The 16,574-nt window shown below is 42.4% G+C and overlaps 1 protein-coding gene and 1 long non-coding RNA gene across 2 annotated transcripts in view; one reads left to right on the top strand and one right to left on the bottom strand.

The window, feature by feature from the left end:
• ccdc141 (coiled-coil domain containing 141) overlaps positions 1-16,574 on the bottom strand; it is a 67,664-nt gene that overhangs the window by 36,787 nt on the left and 14,303 nt on the right. The window contains exons 8-16 of the mRNA XM_041807098.1: positions 12,085-14,391; positions 9,890-9,963; positions 9,116-9,239; positions 8,917-9,036; positions 8,263-8,607; positions 5,198-5,395; positions 4,941-5,108; positions 4,371-4,493; positions 811-1,017 (exon numbers count right to left, since the gene is read on the bottom strand). Coding sequence (XP_041663032.1) covers positions 811-1,017; positions 4,371-4,493; positions 4,941-5,108; positions 5,198-5,395; positions 8,263-8,607; positions 8,917-9,036; positions 9,116-9,239; positions 9,890-9,963; positions 12,085-14,391 — 3,666 coding nt within the window. The remainder of the gene's footprint in view (positions 1-810; positions 1,018-4,370; positions 4,494-4,940; positions 5,109-5,197; positions 5,396-8,262; positions 8,608-8,916; positions 9,037-9,115; positions 9,240-9,889; positions 9,964-12,084; positions 14,392-16,574) is intronic.
• LOC121522427 lies at positions 6,590-8,200 on the top strand. The gene is made up of 2 exons (XR_005992968.1): positions 6,590-7,946; positions 8,087-8,200. It is a non-coding gene; the product is annotated as an uncharacterized LOC121522427 (long non-coding RNA).

The raw sequence follows: 16,574 nt of genomic DNA, 5'->3' as shown, positions 1-16,574 counted from the left end.
GAGCACAGGTGTCTGAGATTGATTTCAGTGATCCACAGAGCCCTGAGACACAAAACCATCCATGAGTTTCACTGAAAAAATAAATACTGAGTATTTATGACACTAAAATCCAAACTGGATTATAATGTGGAACGTGGTGTAGATTTTTCATAGTTAACAACTCACATTAGATTTCTCTGAATACTGAACTAGATGTCTGCCACCTTCAGTGACAGCCAGAGACAAGCACACTTTAGTTCCTGCTATAATAAACAGATCAGAGAGCCAAAAATGTTAAACATGAAGTGTTTGGGAGGAGAACATGCTGAAATATAGAAAAATTACCCTTTCTGTTGGAAACGTCTCAGTTAAAACAAACTGCTCTCTGGATCTTCAATCTCTGATCTTGAATTAGAAACCAACACTACTGCTCATTTCCTTTAACAGATAGAAACTTAAAACAAAAATAAACTGATCTCTGGACGTGGAAAATAAATTGAAAACTTGTCCAAACAGTTCTGCAGTTCGACAGACGTTAAACGTCCTCCTGCTTGTGTCTTTTTTTGAGAAATGATCCACTTCTGACTGTTTTTGTGGCTGTCAGCCTTGTTTACTCTCCACTTCTCTGTTCTCGTTTGCGCTGACTGCCTCTTGTGAGACCGTGTTTTTTAAGGCATGTGGAAGTAAGGCCTTGATAAGAGAATTGTTCTGATTAAATGTAAATATTACGGATGGTTTGAACCAACTGGGACTGGTTCTGGATTCCCATCCCTAAACCTGGGGGTGAAGTCTTACAGATTTTGTGTTTTAGCCTGAAAAAGCTCCACTGACCCGTTTGGATGTGAGGTGGAAGCTGCTGGTCTGGTCCAGGATGGACTCGCTCTGACGGATCTTGTTCTTCACCCTTTCATGAAGCTTCAGCATCTCTGACAGATCCTCCTCCCTGACTGCTGGTCCTCCCAACTCTGTTACCTCCAGTCCGACCCCTCTAAGAGTCTCCCAGCCTTTCACCAGGATCTCTACCTCAGCGTCCAGTTTCTGGAAGAACAAAAAGAGCATCTACCTGTTCAGAAGTTATTTCTGATAACACCCGAACCAAAAAGCATGATCCCATAGTTTTACAACAAACAGACAAAATGTACGACCAGCTTCATCAGGTCCAAACTCCCCCTCAAGTCTTAACTGATCCATAGACTCCAAAATACACAGTGATTCCAACAGTCTCCAAAGTTCTTAACAGTACAAGATGACACAGTTGTGCATTCTTTACAAGTCCAAAAGTCCCGGTTTTCTCAGCAGTCCAAATTCCAACATTGTTAAAAGTTCTGGTAGTCCTGCTTTTCCCATGGTCCAAATGGTTACTATATGTCTATAACTAGGCATCCCAGTAGTCTAGAATCCCTGTGGTCTAGAATCCCAGTGGTCTAGGACTCCTCCCTGCAGAATCATACCAAGACCAGTTGTCTTTGCATTGGTCCAGAACCCAACTGCCCCAACAGTCCAAGCCTTTCAGGCAGTCTGAGGGTATCCACAGTCCAAAGTAGCCAAACATTTCAGCAGTTACATCAGTCCACCAGTCACAATAAGAAATGTTTCAGAGTCCCCAGAAGTCCATACAGTAAAAGAGTCCCTGTGTTTCTAGCTGTCCAGATTTTCACACTTTTAAGACTTTAATTGTCCCAGTGGTTCCCAAAGTACTGATCATACCAGCCAGAGGAATCTTGATTGTCTAGAACCACTGTCACAGGGATTCCTGTACTATCAGTAGAACCGGATCTTGCAGGAACCCCATGGTGTAGAGTTCTTGTATTACTAGCTGTCTTTGGGTATCCAAAGTCCAAAATAGTGATGCATCCCAATGACTTCATCAGTCCGTTTCAACAATTCAATCCTGTAGTTCTCGTGATATGTCCATTCTTACAAGTCAAATGTCGAATTAGCTTTAAGCCCAAAACACACCCGGGCTGCAGAGTCATGTCGCGCCTTTTGATGTGCTTCGACTGCTGCCCTTCGCATACACCAGCAGGAGGGTCAAGGGTCAAACTCCTCCCCAGCCACTGCTGGTCCAGGCGCTTGATACCAGAGTCGAGAGCCCACTCAGAGCTCACCGGGAAAGTGAAAGAAACATAACAGCAGTGGTATTTCACTGTCAGCCTAGGCCTCTCATTTATTCTACACCTGGAGCAGAAGATGGTGCTAAATCTCTACTTCTGAGCTCTGAACCAGAGCCTCTACTCAGCAGCTGACACGGCTGTTCTCTCAGAGACTCTTCACCTGGGAGTAGAGCAGCAGCGTAAAACACTCATTGCGTCCAGGACACTTCTGGTGAGGGTTTTAAATAAAAAACAACAGGTTCTGACAGGACCGTTTTGACAGATAGCACCGGTGTGTTTGGAGTTTTAGAGTGTCCTAAAGAAAAAGGAAGCCCGTCTTCTCAATTTGCAAGATGCTTGAACTGTCGACTGTCTTTGCAGTACCAAAGCTCAAAAGTCCCTTATGTTGCACCAATGCCAAATGCCCAAACAGTCCACAAACATCAGAGTACTGACAGGTTCAGACCACATCCCAGAGCCCTGTTTGTCCTACAAGTCTTAAAAATTAAAACGGTTCATGCAGTAGATCTCACTGCTTCTATCTGTCAACACAGGACAAGTGTCCCGAGTTCAACAGTCTTAACTGTCCATCATATCCAAACAATCTCAGAACTCCACACTTTGAGTCAGTCACAATATTCCATGTGTTATCATTCTCCTCGGAGACGTCTTCATCAATCATCCTGATGGCCACCTGTGTCCAGGTACTTCCTGTCATCAATGTAAATTTTTTCACGTGTTCATTGACAGCTTTTTTCCCTGAGGCAGATTTGACTAAGACTACGTGAAGATAGATCTGTGATGACTAAAACTAGAATAAAATTTAATTAAGCTCATGTCAGACATTTAAAATCCATGATATTTCTCCACTCTGGGTAAATCTGTCAAAATATAACGCATCTGTATCTATTCTGCCTCTCAGCTGTAGAAAGCAGGGACCCCAGGTTTGGCAGGGTCCAGAGAACACACAACCATGATTTGGTACCAGAATAAGGCCAGAGAATAAAGGCTTGGACTAAAAGCAAAGACTAAAATGTGAGGACTTTTCATGGACTAAAACTAGACTAAAACAATGAAGGGTAGAAGTGACTAGAATGTGACTAAAACTTTAAGGCATTAATCTAAAGACTAGGGCCGATTTCCTTAATTTTGAGGAATCAGCGATCGGCTGATCCTTACATACGAAAACGATCTTATCCACCGATCTTGTCTACCTCTACCTACTAAAATGTGAAAAATGAAAGAATAAAGGAACTGATATAATTCAGTAGTTTGGACAGCAATGCTCTAAACTTTTCATTTATATTTGAGAGAACTGCCTCATGTGCAGTTAAAACAACAAGTTTGTATTGTTTCACGGGAACTGTTCAATGTTTTCCAACAAAATGAGATTGGAACATTGAAGGTGTATGCTGTCAGTTATAAAAAAAATCGCTATCGGCCAAAATCGGAATTGGCAGGACAGGCTTTTAAAAGATTGGTTATCGGCCATAAAATTGCAATCAGTGCACCCCTACTAAAGACTGAGACTAAAATTAAAAACAGCAGTCTGAAGACTGAACCCTCTGCTGTCCAAAGGTATCCAAAGTCAAAAATGCTGCATGTAAATGACGCCATCAATCCTTCAATCCTGACTAGAGCAGTGGTGGACAACTGCAGCCTGGGGGCCCCCTGTGGCCCTCCTCTTCACTCGGTGTGGCCCTCAAGTTAATTTCAAATATGTAGAAACCGCCATGAAAGCATGAAGATTAGAGACATTTCTACAGTTATCTTTGATTACTAGTACATGTTAGTAAAGCTGGAGGTTAAATTGGCCTTAACGGTCTAAAAATGTATGCATCATTAAAGGCATTTGTATAATAACACATGCAAGTAAAAATGCTTCAATGACCATAAACTTTTCTGTTCCTTTCATTATAAAAAAACACTTTATACCAGTGTAAATTCTGTGTCAAGCTGAATAAGTTAAGCATTACTATTTGCATTTCGCATGATGACAGCTATGTATTTGTTCCTTATCAAATTCAAAGTAATTTGAATTGTTTTATTGAGAATATTTCATAAAATGCAGCAGTTTTTCCCTCTGGTAGTGAGAATGAAAACTATGTGGCGGTCTCAGTAACCTCTTTTTGGTTTTATCTGTCAACACAGAAACAGTCGGAGAGTCACCAACTGTCCAGAGCTCCACTCTTCAAATCAGTCCCAACAATCCACGTCTTATGGTCCTCCGACCAGTCCTCTTTATCAGCAAGCCTCATGGCCATCTATGTCCAGGTTCCCCCAGGCCGCATGGCTCACCTTAAAATGTGGTCTGGCCTGTGTGAAGTGGTCCAGCAGTCTGGTGGTCTGAAGGTCTGAACCCAGATCCATCTGAGTGCAGGAGTCCAGCAACTCTGAGACACATTTCAGGTCCTGCAGAGTCTGGAGACAAACAGTACTTCAGTTAGTGTGCTTAATCACAGTTTTAATGGACTCATGCTTAGAGGGGAACTGTTGGACTAGATCGATCATATTAACGCTACTGGATGATCTAGACTGTCTCAGTTGAAAAGGCATCTTCAGACTGAGCAGACCTGGTTTAAACACAACTGCGCTCTGAGCGGTGGGTTACTGGAGATCAGCTTGTAGAATTAGGGGGTAAATGTGTTTGTAGAGATCAACACTGCTCAGCCACTGAGTCTTTAACCGGAGCATGTATGGTGGTTTCTCATGCATGTTAGTGAGTCTACCATCAGTGATTATGACATTATGGCTATAATCAGATCCACTATGGAGGACATTATTGGGATTTTACTTCCAGACCACACTGTTAGTTATGGATGCTCATTATTCCACAGTTTTACATTTTTTGCAGGTACAGGTATGTACCTTTAGGAATCTCTCCTCGTATTTCCTGCAGTATTCCTGCTGCTGCTGGATCTCAGTTTCCTGTTGAGTCAGCAGTTTGTTCACTTCCTGTTTGGCTCTGTGGAGTCTCTCCAGTGTCTGTTGTACCACTGACACCATGACCTTTACATTCAGTCCAGCTGTAGACACCTGAAAACGTCATTTGCCACACATTTAACACCCTTATAATAAGAAAAACATTCACACGTCTTGCCCTACATTTCCTCTAAGCACCATACCTTAGACACAGTGTTGACTACGTTGTTTCCCAGGTCCTGACAGGTGAGAATTCTCTGCAGTGTTTCCTGCCAGGAGGCGACGTTTGGCTTCTTCTTTGGTGAGTTAAAAACGTCAGTTAAACTGAAGTTACTGCTAACACATTTCTTCTTCTTCTCTTCTTCCAGGCTCCTCCTGTAGATCTCAATCTCCTCCTCTACCTGTAGAATAACAGTTATTCTGCTAACCTCTGTATGCCTGTCAAACTTTACTCCTGTTTTACAAACTGAGTATTTTTCATGCTTCCTTTGAAAGTACCTGTTCATGTTTCAGTGCATTTTTATTCAAATACTTCCATAAATATTGTTTCAATGACTGATCATATTTTACTCTTCATATGTGCCCTTTAACTCTGAACATCCATGTAAACATGTTAGTCCAACTGAAACTGTTCAATCCAAATGAAACTTTGGACAGATAATGCAGCTGGAGATGGATTTGGTCTTGTATGTATACACCTTATCTAGACCCAAACTAGACTGGGTGTTCTGAGCATGCTCCACAATCTACCTACTGGACACTGACCCTGAGGCTGACCAGCATAAATGCTGAGCATAGCAGGACTCATGTTTTGGTCATGTGCAACTAATTTATCCAAAATGAGAGTACAGAGCAGCGATACTCAACGTGTGGCTCATCTGTGATGATTTGTGGCTCTTTTATGTCTTAATTTGAAACATGATTCCCCCAGAAAACCTTAAAAATGGAAAATTAGACCTCAGAAATTATCCATTTCATGTCACAAGAATGTCAGTTTGTTTCCCACACTAACACAGTAGGCTTTAATTGTCAAACTTAATTGTCAACCTCTATTTTTTGTCTGTATATTTCCATTGCCCTCATTTGCAATTTTTTGCAACTTTAATTCCATTTTTACTGCTTTTAGCCCATTTTTGCCCCATTTTTTGCCTTTTTTGCCATTTTTCACCCATTTAAGCTGCTTTTTAAAATTAAATGCCACTAATTTCCCATTTTGCAACTCTTTCATGCCTTTTGCCCATTTTGGTCACTTTTCACTCATTTTTCTCCACATTTATGCCACTGCTGGGCCATTTTTGCCACCTGTAAATCATTTTTTTTGCCACTTTCTGCCCTTTTTTGCCACTTTTCTCCCAGTGTTTGCCACTTTAAGCCCTTTTTTACCTCTTCTTTTTGTCACTTTTGTCCCCTTTTTGACACTTTAATCCTGCTTTTAGCAATTTCTTGCCCCTTTTTGCCACTTCTCGCCCATTTAAGCTGCCTTTTGCAATTAAATGCCATTTTTTGCACATTTTTTCTGATTTTTGCCCATTTCAATGAATTTTTTCACTCATTTTTTGCTATGTTTTTTCCACTTTTACCTCATTATCTGGTCACGTCCCACCCATTTTTGCGACTTTTTGACCATTTTTGTCACATTTTTTTTACACTTTACAAAGCAGTGATTTTACCACAGTTTACCTGATTTACCTGGAGAGAAGGGGATCTAGATCACTAGTGCTCAGTCCTGTGGACCTTAGTGTGGTCTATGCAGATGAAGAGAGACCAGAGTCTAGAGGAGTCTAGTCCTGAGCTAAGAGACTAGCAGAGCCACTTTAACATCTAAAAATCCTGATTTAGTCTCAAACATGCTTTAATATAAACGCTGATGTTCGATCAACAGAATAAACCTTGGGGGCTGAGAGAGCGAGGAATGATGAGCCGTCCATGAACGAGCCTGTTCTACTAAACGACTCTTTAATGTGAGCCACTGTAGCTAGCTCCTGTTTGAGTGCCAGTTTCCTTTCCTCCTTCCTTTGTCCTTATTTAATCCACATTTAAAAAGCAGAACTGGTACCAGATGAAGAACCAGCTCTACTGAGCTGAGCCACATGATCTGGATCTCTAAAGAGAGACACATTTCCCGTCACAGTGAGAGAGACTAGACGGACATCAGCTGAGGAAACACGAGTAAGATCAGAGTCTAATGAGCTAAACCAGGACTGGACTGAACCAAACTGGACCACACAGGAGTTTTGGGGACAACGCTAATCCAGGCTTTAGACAGAGGATTTTTAATTCCTGCCTGCTGACATTTCTCTGTGACTTTCTTTAAGCTCTTTATTTTTTCCTGAATATTTCTCTACTTTCAAACACAAGGGTAGTTCAAGAATGAAGAATGTTTTTATTTTCACACGTTGAACCCTTGACAAAGTCATAAACAGCTCAAACGTGACCTTTTGGTAGAGTTTCTCTCTGTATAATCACACTCTGCTGCAAAGAACCTACAGAGGCCAACTGAAAGGGGTCATATCAGCGCTTCCATCAATAAAGTGATGCTATTTCAGTGCTTGTATTCTGGGAAAATCATCTAACAGCTGTAGTTTCACTACAGCTCCACTTAACTGTGCATGTAAATGTACTGTTGGGACTCTGCTGAAGTCTGGATCATCGTTCATGTATTTGAAGAAAGTTGACACCACACAGAATCCTTAAGGAAGAGTCAAAGTTAACTTCCTGTTTAGACATGGAGATGTGGTGTTTTTTGTCGTTTTATTATCTTATTTTGGTTAGCTTCCAGTTCCGGAGGCTGTTTCTGGCTGCTAACTTTCTTTGCTTTCCCTGAGGCATTCACCCCTCCCCCCCTGGTGCTGTGGAGAGCGCACACCTGCAACGAATCACTCATCGAGGATCACTATTTAGGACCTGCTGCAGCTCTCTTCAGCGCCTGAGTCTTGCCAACCTTACCTTACGGTAAACGTCAGCTCCAGGCTCCTTCTCTCGAGATCTCCCAGAGAAGTTTCCAGTGCTCTTTTTGAAGAACCTTTTTGAGTAATTTCCAGTGCTTGTATTTTGCTTCTTGTTGTTAACGTGCCTCTCCCTCTTCTTTCCAGTGCCTCCTGCCCTGATCACCGCAGCCAGCTCCAGCACACTCTCACTTTCCCTTGGACTCCTGAGATCCCCCCTCCCTTTGTCACTTACCTGCACAATAAATCTGTTAAATCTGCTCCATCGTCTCCGCATCCTGAGTCCTACCATTACACCTACACAACAGGAGAGACAGACTGACCTGCTGTGCCATCCTGAGAAACGTGACGTAGGGCTGCAGCAGCTGCAGGTTCGAGTCGATCTTTCTGTTCAGACTCTGCAGCTCCTTCAGAATCAGATTAACTCGACCAGCAAGTTGAGAATATAATGACCCACTCAAGTCAGCAGCAGAAGGACTGGGCTGAGCAGTGTCCGGTCTGAATGGTCTTCCTTCACTGCCTTTCTTCAGCTGCTCTGTCAGGACCTTCAGAGAGGACGTCTGCCTGCTTGGTTCACCGTGAGGCTGGAGACTGCTGGTTAAATCTGTCTGAAGAGCTTTAAACTGATCCAGGATCTGCTTCATTTTCTCTGCATCCTGACCTGCAGACTGGAGAGAAACATGCAAAATAATCCCTGCAGTGTGAACAAAAAGTTGGAGTTTTGCAGGAGTCTGGATTCTGATGTTCTTCTAAAAGCTGATGAAGGACTGTTGGATATTTGAGGATTTAGATTTACCAGCTAAATATTTGGTTCCGGTGCTATGATTGAGTTTAGAAGTAGGAAAGGGCCTCTTATCGGTCTGTGACTGGGGCCTCCAAATCACCTAGACCCCCCTGTGACAGCAGAACTTGTTGACTGGAGGAACTGCCCTCTGCACTGAAGGACAGAGACATTTAGTTGGATAACATTTGCATACCTCAGCCTGTGTGTGCAGCTGCAGGTGAGTGTCCAGAGTGTGCTCAGCCTCACTGAGCTGCCGTCCCGTCTCCCTGCTGTCGGACAGAACGCTGCTGCCCTGCTGGACCCAGCTCCAGACCTGATCAACACACACCACATCAAAACATTACTTTATATTCAATAATGATATCAGAGAGAGGAAGGAAGGCCACTATCACCTTGTCCACAAGGTCTTCACATGACGACAGCAGCTGATGTCTCTGATTGGTCAGAGAGGATTGGTGGGTGTGGTCACTGTGGGTCTCTGTTTCTAGCCTGCTCCCCAGTCCTGAACTTTGTGGGCTGCCAAAGAAAAACAAAATGATGCTGATTTCATGGTCTGAACTCACAAATGTACAATCAGTCTTTATTTGACTGAACAGGCAGCTCTTATATAACTACAGCAACGCCTGCAAGCTAGTTCTGGAGCCAACCCGAGCTTAACGATTCACACCTGACGAGCCCAGTTTCAAAAGAAATTTCCACAACGCATGTTGAGTTAGTTGAATATGTTGCAGTTTGAAGCCTGATTGGACCAAAACACCTGATATAAAAAAGAAAAAGGACAAAAATGACACATTTTATACCCTCTTTCCCCATCATTATGTGTACATTGTTGCCAATTTTCCAGAGAACTTGTGAAATTACCTCACTGTCATGGGAAAAGCAGCCATTTTTTGTGGAGAAGAGGAGATAAATAAGTTGAAATATTGATCAAACATTTAAATTTACCCAATTTCACAGTCAAACAGGGCGAAACAAAAGGTATCGATGCATGTCCAACAAGGACTTAAGGAAGTTTGCCACCATTTTTTTTTTTTTGACACCTAGTTGCGGCCCACTGAAAACAGCTCCGTGACCCACTTTTGGGTCCCGACCCACCAGTTGAGAACCACTGGACCAGAACATCAGCAGTTCAAGTGACCATGTCTGTGGGTCTTACTGTTTCCTACCTGCTGGTTGTTGCAGTCTCAACTCTTTGCTGATTGGTCTCCTGTTTCTGTTTAGTAAAATGAAGATCTTCAGCCTGGAAACAGATTAAAAACATGAACAAACAAAAAAGCTGCAACAATCAACACATACTGAAAAATAAAAGCATCTGCTATGTGTCCCCAGAATAAGATGGTCAACTTTTCATCCCTGCTGGATATTCCACAGTCAACTGTCAGTGATATTAGAAAATGGAAGAGTTTAGGAACGACAGCAACTCAGCCATGAGAAAGAAGACCAGGTAAAATCACAGATCAGGGTCATCTTCCACTGACATTAATGTAAACACTAAAACTGCAGCAGGGGCTTCATGAATGGGTTTCCATGGTAACAGCTGCATGAATGCCTCACATCACCTAGACCAATGAAAGCGTCAGATGGAGTGGAGTAAAGCACACAGACACTGGAATGTGAAAAAGTGTTCTGTGGAGCGACCAATCATCTCCTCTGTTTACAGTCAGATGGTGAGTCTGGGTCTGGAGGATGCTGGGAGAACGTTACCTGTCCGACTGTGAAGTTTGGTGGAGGAGGGATAATGGTATGGGGCTGTTTTTCAGGGTCTGGGCTAGACCCCTTATCTCCAGTGAAGACCAGTCTTAATGCTTCAGCAGACCAAGACATTCTGGACAATGCTATGCTCCCAACAGTTTGGGGAAGACCCTTTTCTGTTTCAGCATGACTGTGGCCCAGAGACCAAAGAAGGACTAGAGAGACCTGGTTTGATGAGTTCAGAGTCCTGACCTCAACCCCATCCGGCACCTTTGGGATGAACTGGAACAGAGATTGTGAGCCAGGCCTTCTGGTCCAACATCAGAGCCTGACCTCAGAAATGCTCTACAGCAGGGTGTCAAACTCAGTCACAGCAGGGGCCGGATTCTGGATTTAGGTCTAACCTGAGAGCCTAACAGGGTCAAGATTTAACTAAAATCTGTCAACCTCATTTTCACCAGTGATAAAACATGAAAAAACAGCACTGGTGATAAATCATTTGGAAATTCAAAAAAGTAAAAATGATACGTTTAAAGACTCAAATCTGAGATAAAAACTCCAACTTATTAGTTTAAAATATCAGGACACAATATTAAAAACAGAAAAATAATGTTTATAAAGAGCAAATATATGAGGAGAGCGTTGAAATTACAAGTTTGAAGGGCAAAATATGAGATCAAATTTGAAATCATGAGTTTGAAAGTCAAAATATGACTTAAATTTTAAATTGTGAGACTAATAAAATATGGGATTAAAAAGCCAAAAGTTAGGAGTTGAAAACATCAAAAAATGAGCTAGAATTGAATATGATGACTTAGAAAATTAGAAATATGACTTAAATTCAAAATTGAGAGTGTAAAAGGTCAAAATATTAAAAAAAAGTCAAAGTTATGAATTTTAAATGTCAAAATATGAGAAAAAAAAGTTGAAATCATGTGTTTTAAAGTCAAAATATGGGACTAAAAAGCCAAAGTAAGGACTTGAAAAGGTCAAAATACGACTTTAAATTCAAAATTGGGAATCAAAAAGATAAAAATGTGACATAAAGTCCAAACTATGAGTTGAAAAGGTCAAAGCATGAAATGAAAAGTCAAAATCATAAGTTTGAGTCGTAATCTTGGGATGCAAATTGAAAATATGAAATAAAACACAAATTGACTTTTCCCCCCACATTCTTGACTTTTTGTGAAATTTTTCTTACTCTTTACTTTCTCTGATTTTTATGGCTTAACAAGGATATTTTTTTTAATCAAGTTGAAGTTTACATTATTATACTGGAGGAAATCTGCAGACCTCATACTGGTGGGCCAGTTAGAATACAAATATGATATGATCTTGTGGGCCGGATATAATCGTTATACGGGCTGGACTTGGCCCCCGGGCCTTGAGTTTGACACCTGTGCTCTACAGAATGAATGGACACACATTCCCCCAGAAACACTCCAGAATCTTGTGGAAAGCCTTCAGAGAAGAGAGGAGGCTGCTGGACCTGCAGAAGGGGGCCAACTCCAAAGGATTTACTGAGTGGATCCACCAGGGGACCGGGTAAGAGAGTCCTAAAGGGACCCCTTCAATACTACCAGGACCAGATTACCAGGGACCGCCAAGTAAGAGAGAAAACACCAGATTCAGTCTTCTGAGTGATCTGAACCTTAAACCAGACACCTACCTCTGATCCAGATCCTAACTGACGGTGTTCTTTCTTCTCTGATCTTGACCCAGGCTGCAGGTTCGTCCTCTCCTTCAGACTCAGGTCAGGTATCTCAACTGATCCAGATCCCTGCTTTACATCTGTTTGAGGTTCTAAGTTTTTGCTCTTGTTCAATCCTGGAGGAAGGTCAAGGGTATTTCCTGGTCTGGATCCTGGCTTTAGACCTGAGCTGGATCCTGGCTGATGCTCTGTGATCTCCTCTGATTTGTTTTTGGATTCCTCTGATCTAGATTCTGGTGTACGATCTAGACTGGATTCTTGCATCATTGTTGTTAAGGATCCAGTCTCAATGATCACTCTGGTTTCCTCTGACCCATCTCCAGACTCTTCAGGCTCCGTTGATTCAGAATCTGATTGGAGGTCTACTCCAGTCTTTAGGTCTACTTTCAATCCAGATTGCAGGTTTCTGGTCTCCTCTGATGTGGATAAAGGCTCGCTATCTTCGGTATTTTGTGATCCGGACTCACATTCTGTATCTGATCTAGATCCATGATCTTTGCCTGATGCTGATCTGGATCCAAACTTAAAATCTAACTTGAATGTAGACAGCATGGGTTTGGTCTCCTCTGATCTGGGTACAGGTGTAATACCTAGTCCAGTTCTAGACTGAAAATTTGTCCTAGATCCGGGTTTCAGGTCTGATCCACATTCACGCTGCAGATATGTAGTTTTCTCTGATCTTGGTCCTGGTTTCATGCCTTGGGAATGCTCTGATTCAGATCCATGCCTGAGACCTGATCGGGATTCTTGCTGCAAGTCTTTGCTCTCCTCGGATGTGGATCCAGTTGGCAGGTGTCTGGTCTCCTCTGGTCTGCATACAGGCTTATCCCTGCTCTGTTCTGGTCTAGAATCAGATTCTGTATCTAGTCTTGATCCTGGCTGCATGTCTGATTCAGATCCAAGCATCTGGTCTGGTCTGGATCCAGTCTTACTGTTTAATTTTAATCTAGATAGCAGGTTCTTGGTCTCCTCTAGTCTAGATCCAGGATTTTGCTCTAATCTAATTCTAGATTGAAGACCTGTCCTAGATCCTGGTGTCAGATCTGAACTTGATTCAGGCTCCAGGTCTTTGGAATGCTGTGATCTAGATCCCTTCTTTAGATCTGGTCTGGATCCTTGCTGCAGGTCTTTCTTATCTGGACTTAATGCAGGTTCCAGACCTAATCTAGATCCTGGCTGCAAATCAGGCCTGGATTCTGGTTGCAACTGTCCCGTCTGCTCAGACCGTGACTTAGGTAGCAGGTCTGACCCAGAAATGGGTTCAGGGTCTTCGATCTCCTCTTGTATGGATTCAGGCTTCAGACCAAGACTTATTCCAGACTTGGTCTCTGTGGTCTCCACTGATCTGGATCCAGGATGCACATCTGTTTCCGGTTCAGCACACAGTTCTTCAGTTTCCTGTGATTCTGGTTTTTGATCTAACTTGGATTCAGACTTTAGGCCCATTCTGGATCTTTTTCCAAAGTTTCTAGTGCTGAATTCAGACTTTAGGTCTCCGGTCTCTGATGTAGGCTCTGATTGGAGGTCTGATCTGGATCCAGCCCTCAGGTCTAACTTAATTCCAAACTGCAAAGTTGTGATCTCTCGTAATCTGGATCCAGGTTCAAGGTCTGTGGCTGACTCTGATGTTGACTGAGATCTTGCATCTAATCTGGATCCTGATCCAGGTGTCCTGTCTGATGTGGACCAAGTCCTCATGTTTAGTTTTAGATCAGTATGTAGGTTTTTGAATGCATCTGGTCCAGATTCTGGCTTGAAGTGTAATCCAGCCTGCAGGCCTGAATCTGATCCAAACTGTGATCCTGAGGTGGATTCCAACTGAAGAGCTTTTGTCTTTTCTGAACATTTTTGTAACCCAGATCCTGGATGCAGGTCTGATCTGAGTCCTGATCTGAAAGTCGTGATCTCTTCTGATCTGGAATTTGACAGCAGGTCTGATCTGGACCTATTTTGGGGGATTGTGGGTTCTACAAATTTGGATCCAGGCTTCAAATCTCTGTTTTGTCCTGATCCAAGTACGGGAGGCAGACTTGGAGGGGACCCAGATTGCAGATCTGATCCAGCATAACGTTCTGGACATTTTGTCTCTTTTAAGGTCAGCCTAGATATCAGATCTGGATCAGACTCTTCATCTGATGTGGGTCCAGACTCTAGCTCTCTGGTTTCTTCTGTCCTGGATTCTACCCTGAGGTCTGTACCATCCTCAGGTTCTGATTCGGACCCTTGGTTTTGGTCCAGGATCTCGTCCACACACAGTCTCCATTCCTGTAGAGAGAAGGATTTAAATGTCACTTATTGTGGTTTTATAGAATAAGGATTCCTGACAGTTCTGATTCTGATCCTCCTCTGCCAGACTCTCTTTTTTCTGATGTGTCTGATAAACTGACGGACTGAATTCATCCAGATAACAGCAGGAATGCCTCTTTGACAGTTTGACAACATTCCTCACCCATCAGCTGCTCTCCCCACTTCCCAGACTGCATTTAAAGAAGATGAGATGATACACAGTGGTAAACATGGCCCTGTTCCTACTTTTTGAGATGCATTGCTGCCATCAAATTCAGAAGGAGCTAATCTTTTTTCATGAAATTGTAAAACCTCTCAGTTGAACATCTGATGTGTTGTTTATGTTCTATTGTGGATAAATATGGGTTTATGAGATTTGACAATCATCGACTTCTGCTTTTATTTACACAGCGACCCAACTTTTTTGGAACTGTGCTTGTATTTTTCTTTCTGTTTGATTTAACATGTATAAGGGTAAAACACTGGTGGAGCATAAGGCAGCATTCCACTCTGACATTTACACCAGGGTTCAGTCTGTACTGTAAGCTCCGTCCTCCTGGGATCTCTCTGAACAATCCAGCTGTTGCTGCGTTTGCTGTTTCCCCCTCTGAAGATCAAAACTTCAAAAATAATTCCAGTTATTAAACTTTAGAACTGATTAAACTTCCATATTAGTCAGACCATGTTATGTCAGGGTTTTCTTTAGTTCTGTGGCTGATATCAGAGCTATCTGCTGTGCAGAAGTTTCAACTCCTGAATATTTTTAAATCCAGGCATCAGAGAGAGCAGAATGTAGCTGCCAGCACCATTTATATTTATAACATGAACACAAGACGGACGCTGACAGACCTGACTGATGACTCCCCTCTGCAGGTTTGATTACTCTGATCTAATAAAATACTGGTCCGTTATATACACAGGATTCTACGTTTGTTCATGCTGGATGAAAAACTAAATTAAAGTAGTCAGATGTTGATATGTGACGAGACAAAAGTGGGATTATCCTCACATAGCCAAAGAAGAGAGGAAAAAGGGACACGCAGTGAACCAAATAAACTTAGAGACATTTTCCTTTTGCTCTCTTGATGATGGAGTATGATGACCAGGGTGCGAATTGCTGGGGGGGGGGGGACTTCCCCCCTTCTTGTTCTGATTCCCCCCTCTAATAACAAATTTTCATCCCCAGGGGGATACATTCCTTCCCTTCCTCTGCTCGGACTGAGTTCATCCTACTCTGTAGTCTAATTTCAGCATTCACTGTGTGATTGAGGCACTTATGACACACGGCCAAAATTGGATATTTATGCGCTCATACTGCGGTCCCGTTGTCGCACACAGCCTGAGTTCTCTCAGTGAAATCAGGTCCAGAGTCAGCTTTGTCTGGGCCTACTAATATCTGAAGTTTAAACCATTTCCCCTTCTTATCTGAAGTTAAAGACTGGAGATGTTTGAAACATTTAGCCTTCTGTTTACGTAGCAACTAACGTCATATTCATTTATTTGCGCTTGTAAGGCACGCAGCTCTTATTGCCCAATCCAAAAATATGATTGCCTTAATTTTCTGCTATCCCAGAGACCCATAAATCAGGAATCAGAAGACTGATTTTTGACTTTAATGTAGAAAAATTTTCTCTTTTTGACAATAAGCAAGAATCATTATTGTTTATTGTGAAGAGAGAGGGAAAAGTAGAGAGAGGAACAGCGCGCTGTGCTGTCAGTCTGAACTCAGATCAGTTTGATTTTTGCTTTAAAAAACATAAAGACAATCCAATGAGCCAGGCTCATTCAGCTTTAACTCCCGTCTTTCTTTCTATGTTTTGCTGGTTTTTGTCGTGTCACAAAGAAACGTTAATCCAGTAGTGAAATCACGTGTCTCTCAGCAGGTGCAGGATCAGTGACTGTGGATGAGATCGATGAAGGAAAGGAGTTGATAAAACTTTGAGGAGTTTTCAGACTTGTACCTGTTGAGACTTGAGTTTTCCCTCATAATAACTCTCTCTCTGTCACTGATGGACATCTGATGATCAGCTCAGAGAAGTTTATACAGGAAAAATGCCCTGATGTTTGGGAATCTGCTCGTGGCTCTGCCAGTGTTTAAGTCAGAAATTCTTCCACATCATGAGTAGCTAATTAAGCAGTGTTGCCGTTGTGTCCTCAAACTA

Source organism: Cheilinus undulatus, linkage group 15 (genome assembly GCF_018320785.1).
Source record: "Cheilinus undulatus linkage group 15, ASM1832078v1, whole genome shotgun sequence".
Lineage (NCBI taxonomy): Eukaryota > Metazoa > Chordata > Actinopteri > Labriformes > Labridae > Cheilinus > Cheilinus undulatus.
This window is presented reverse-complemented; position numbering and strand designations above follow the sequence as displayed.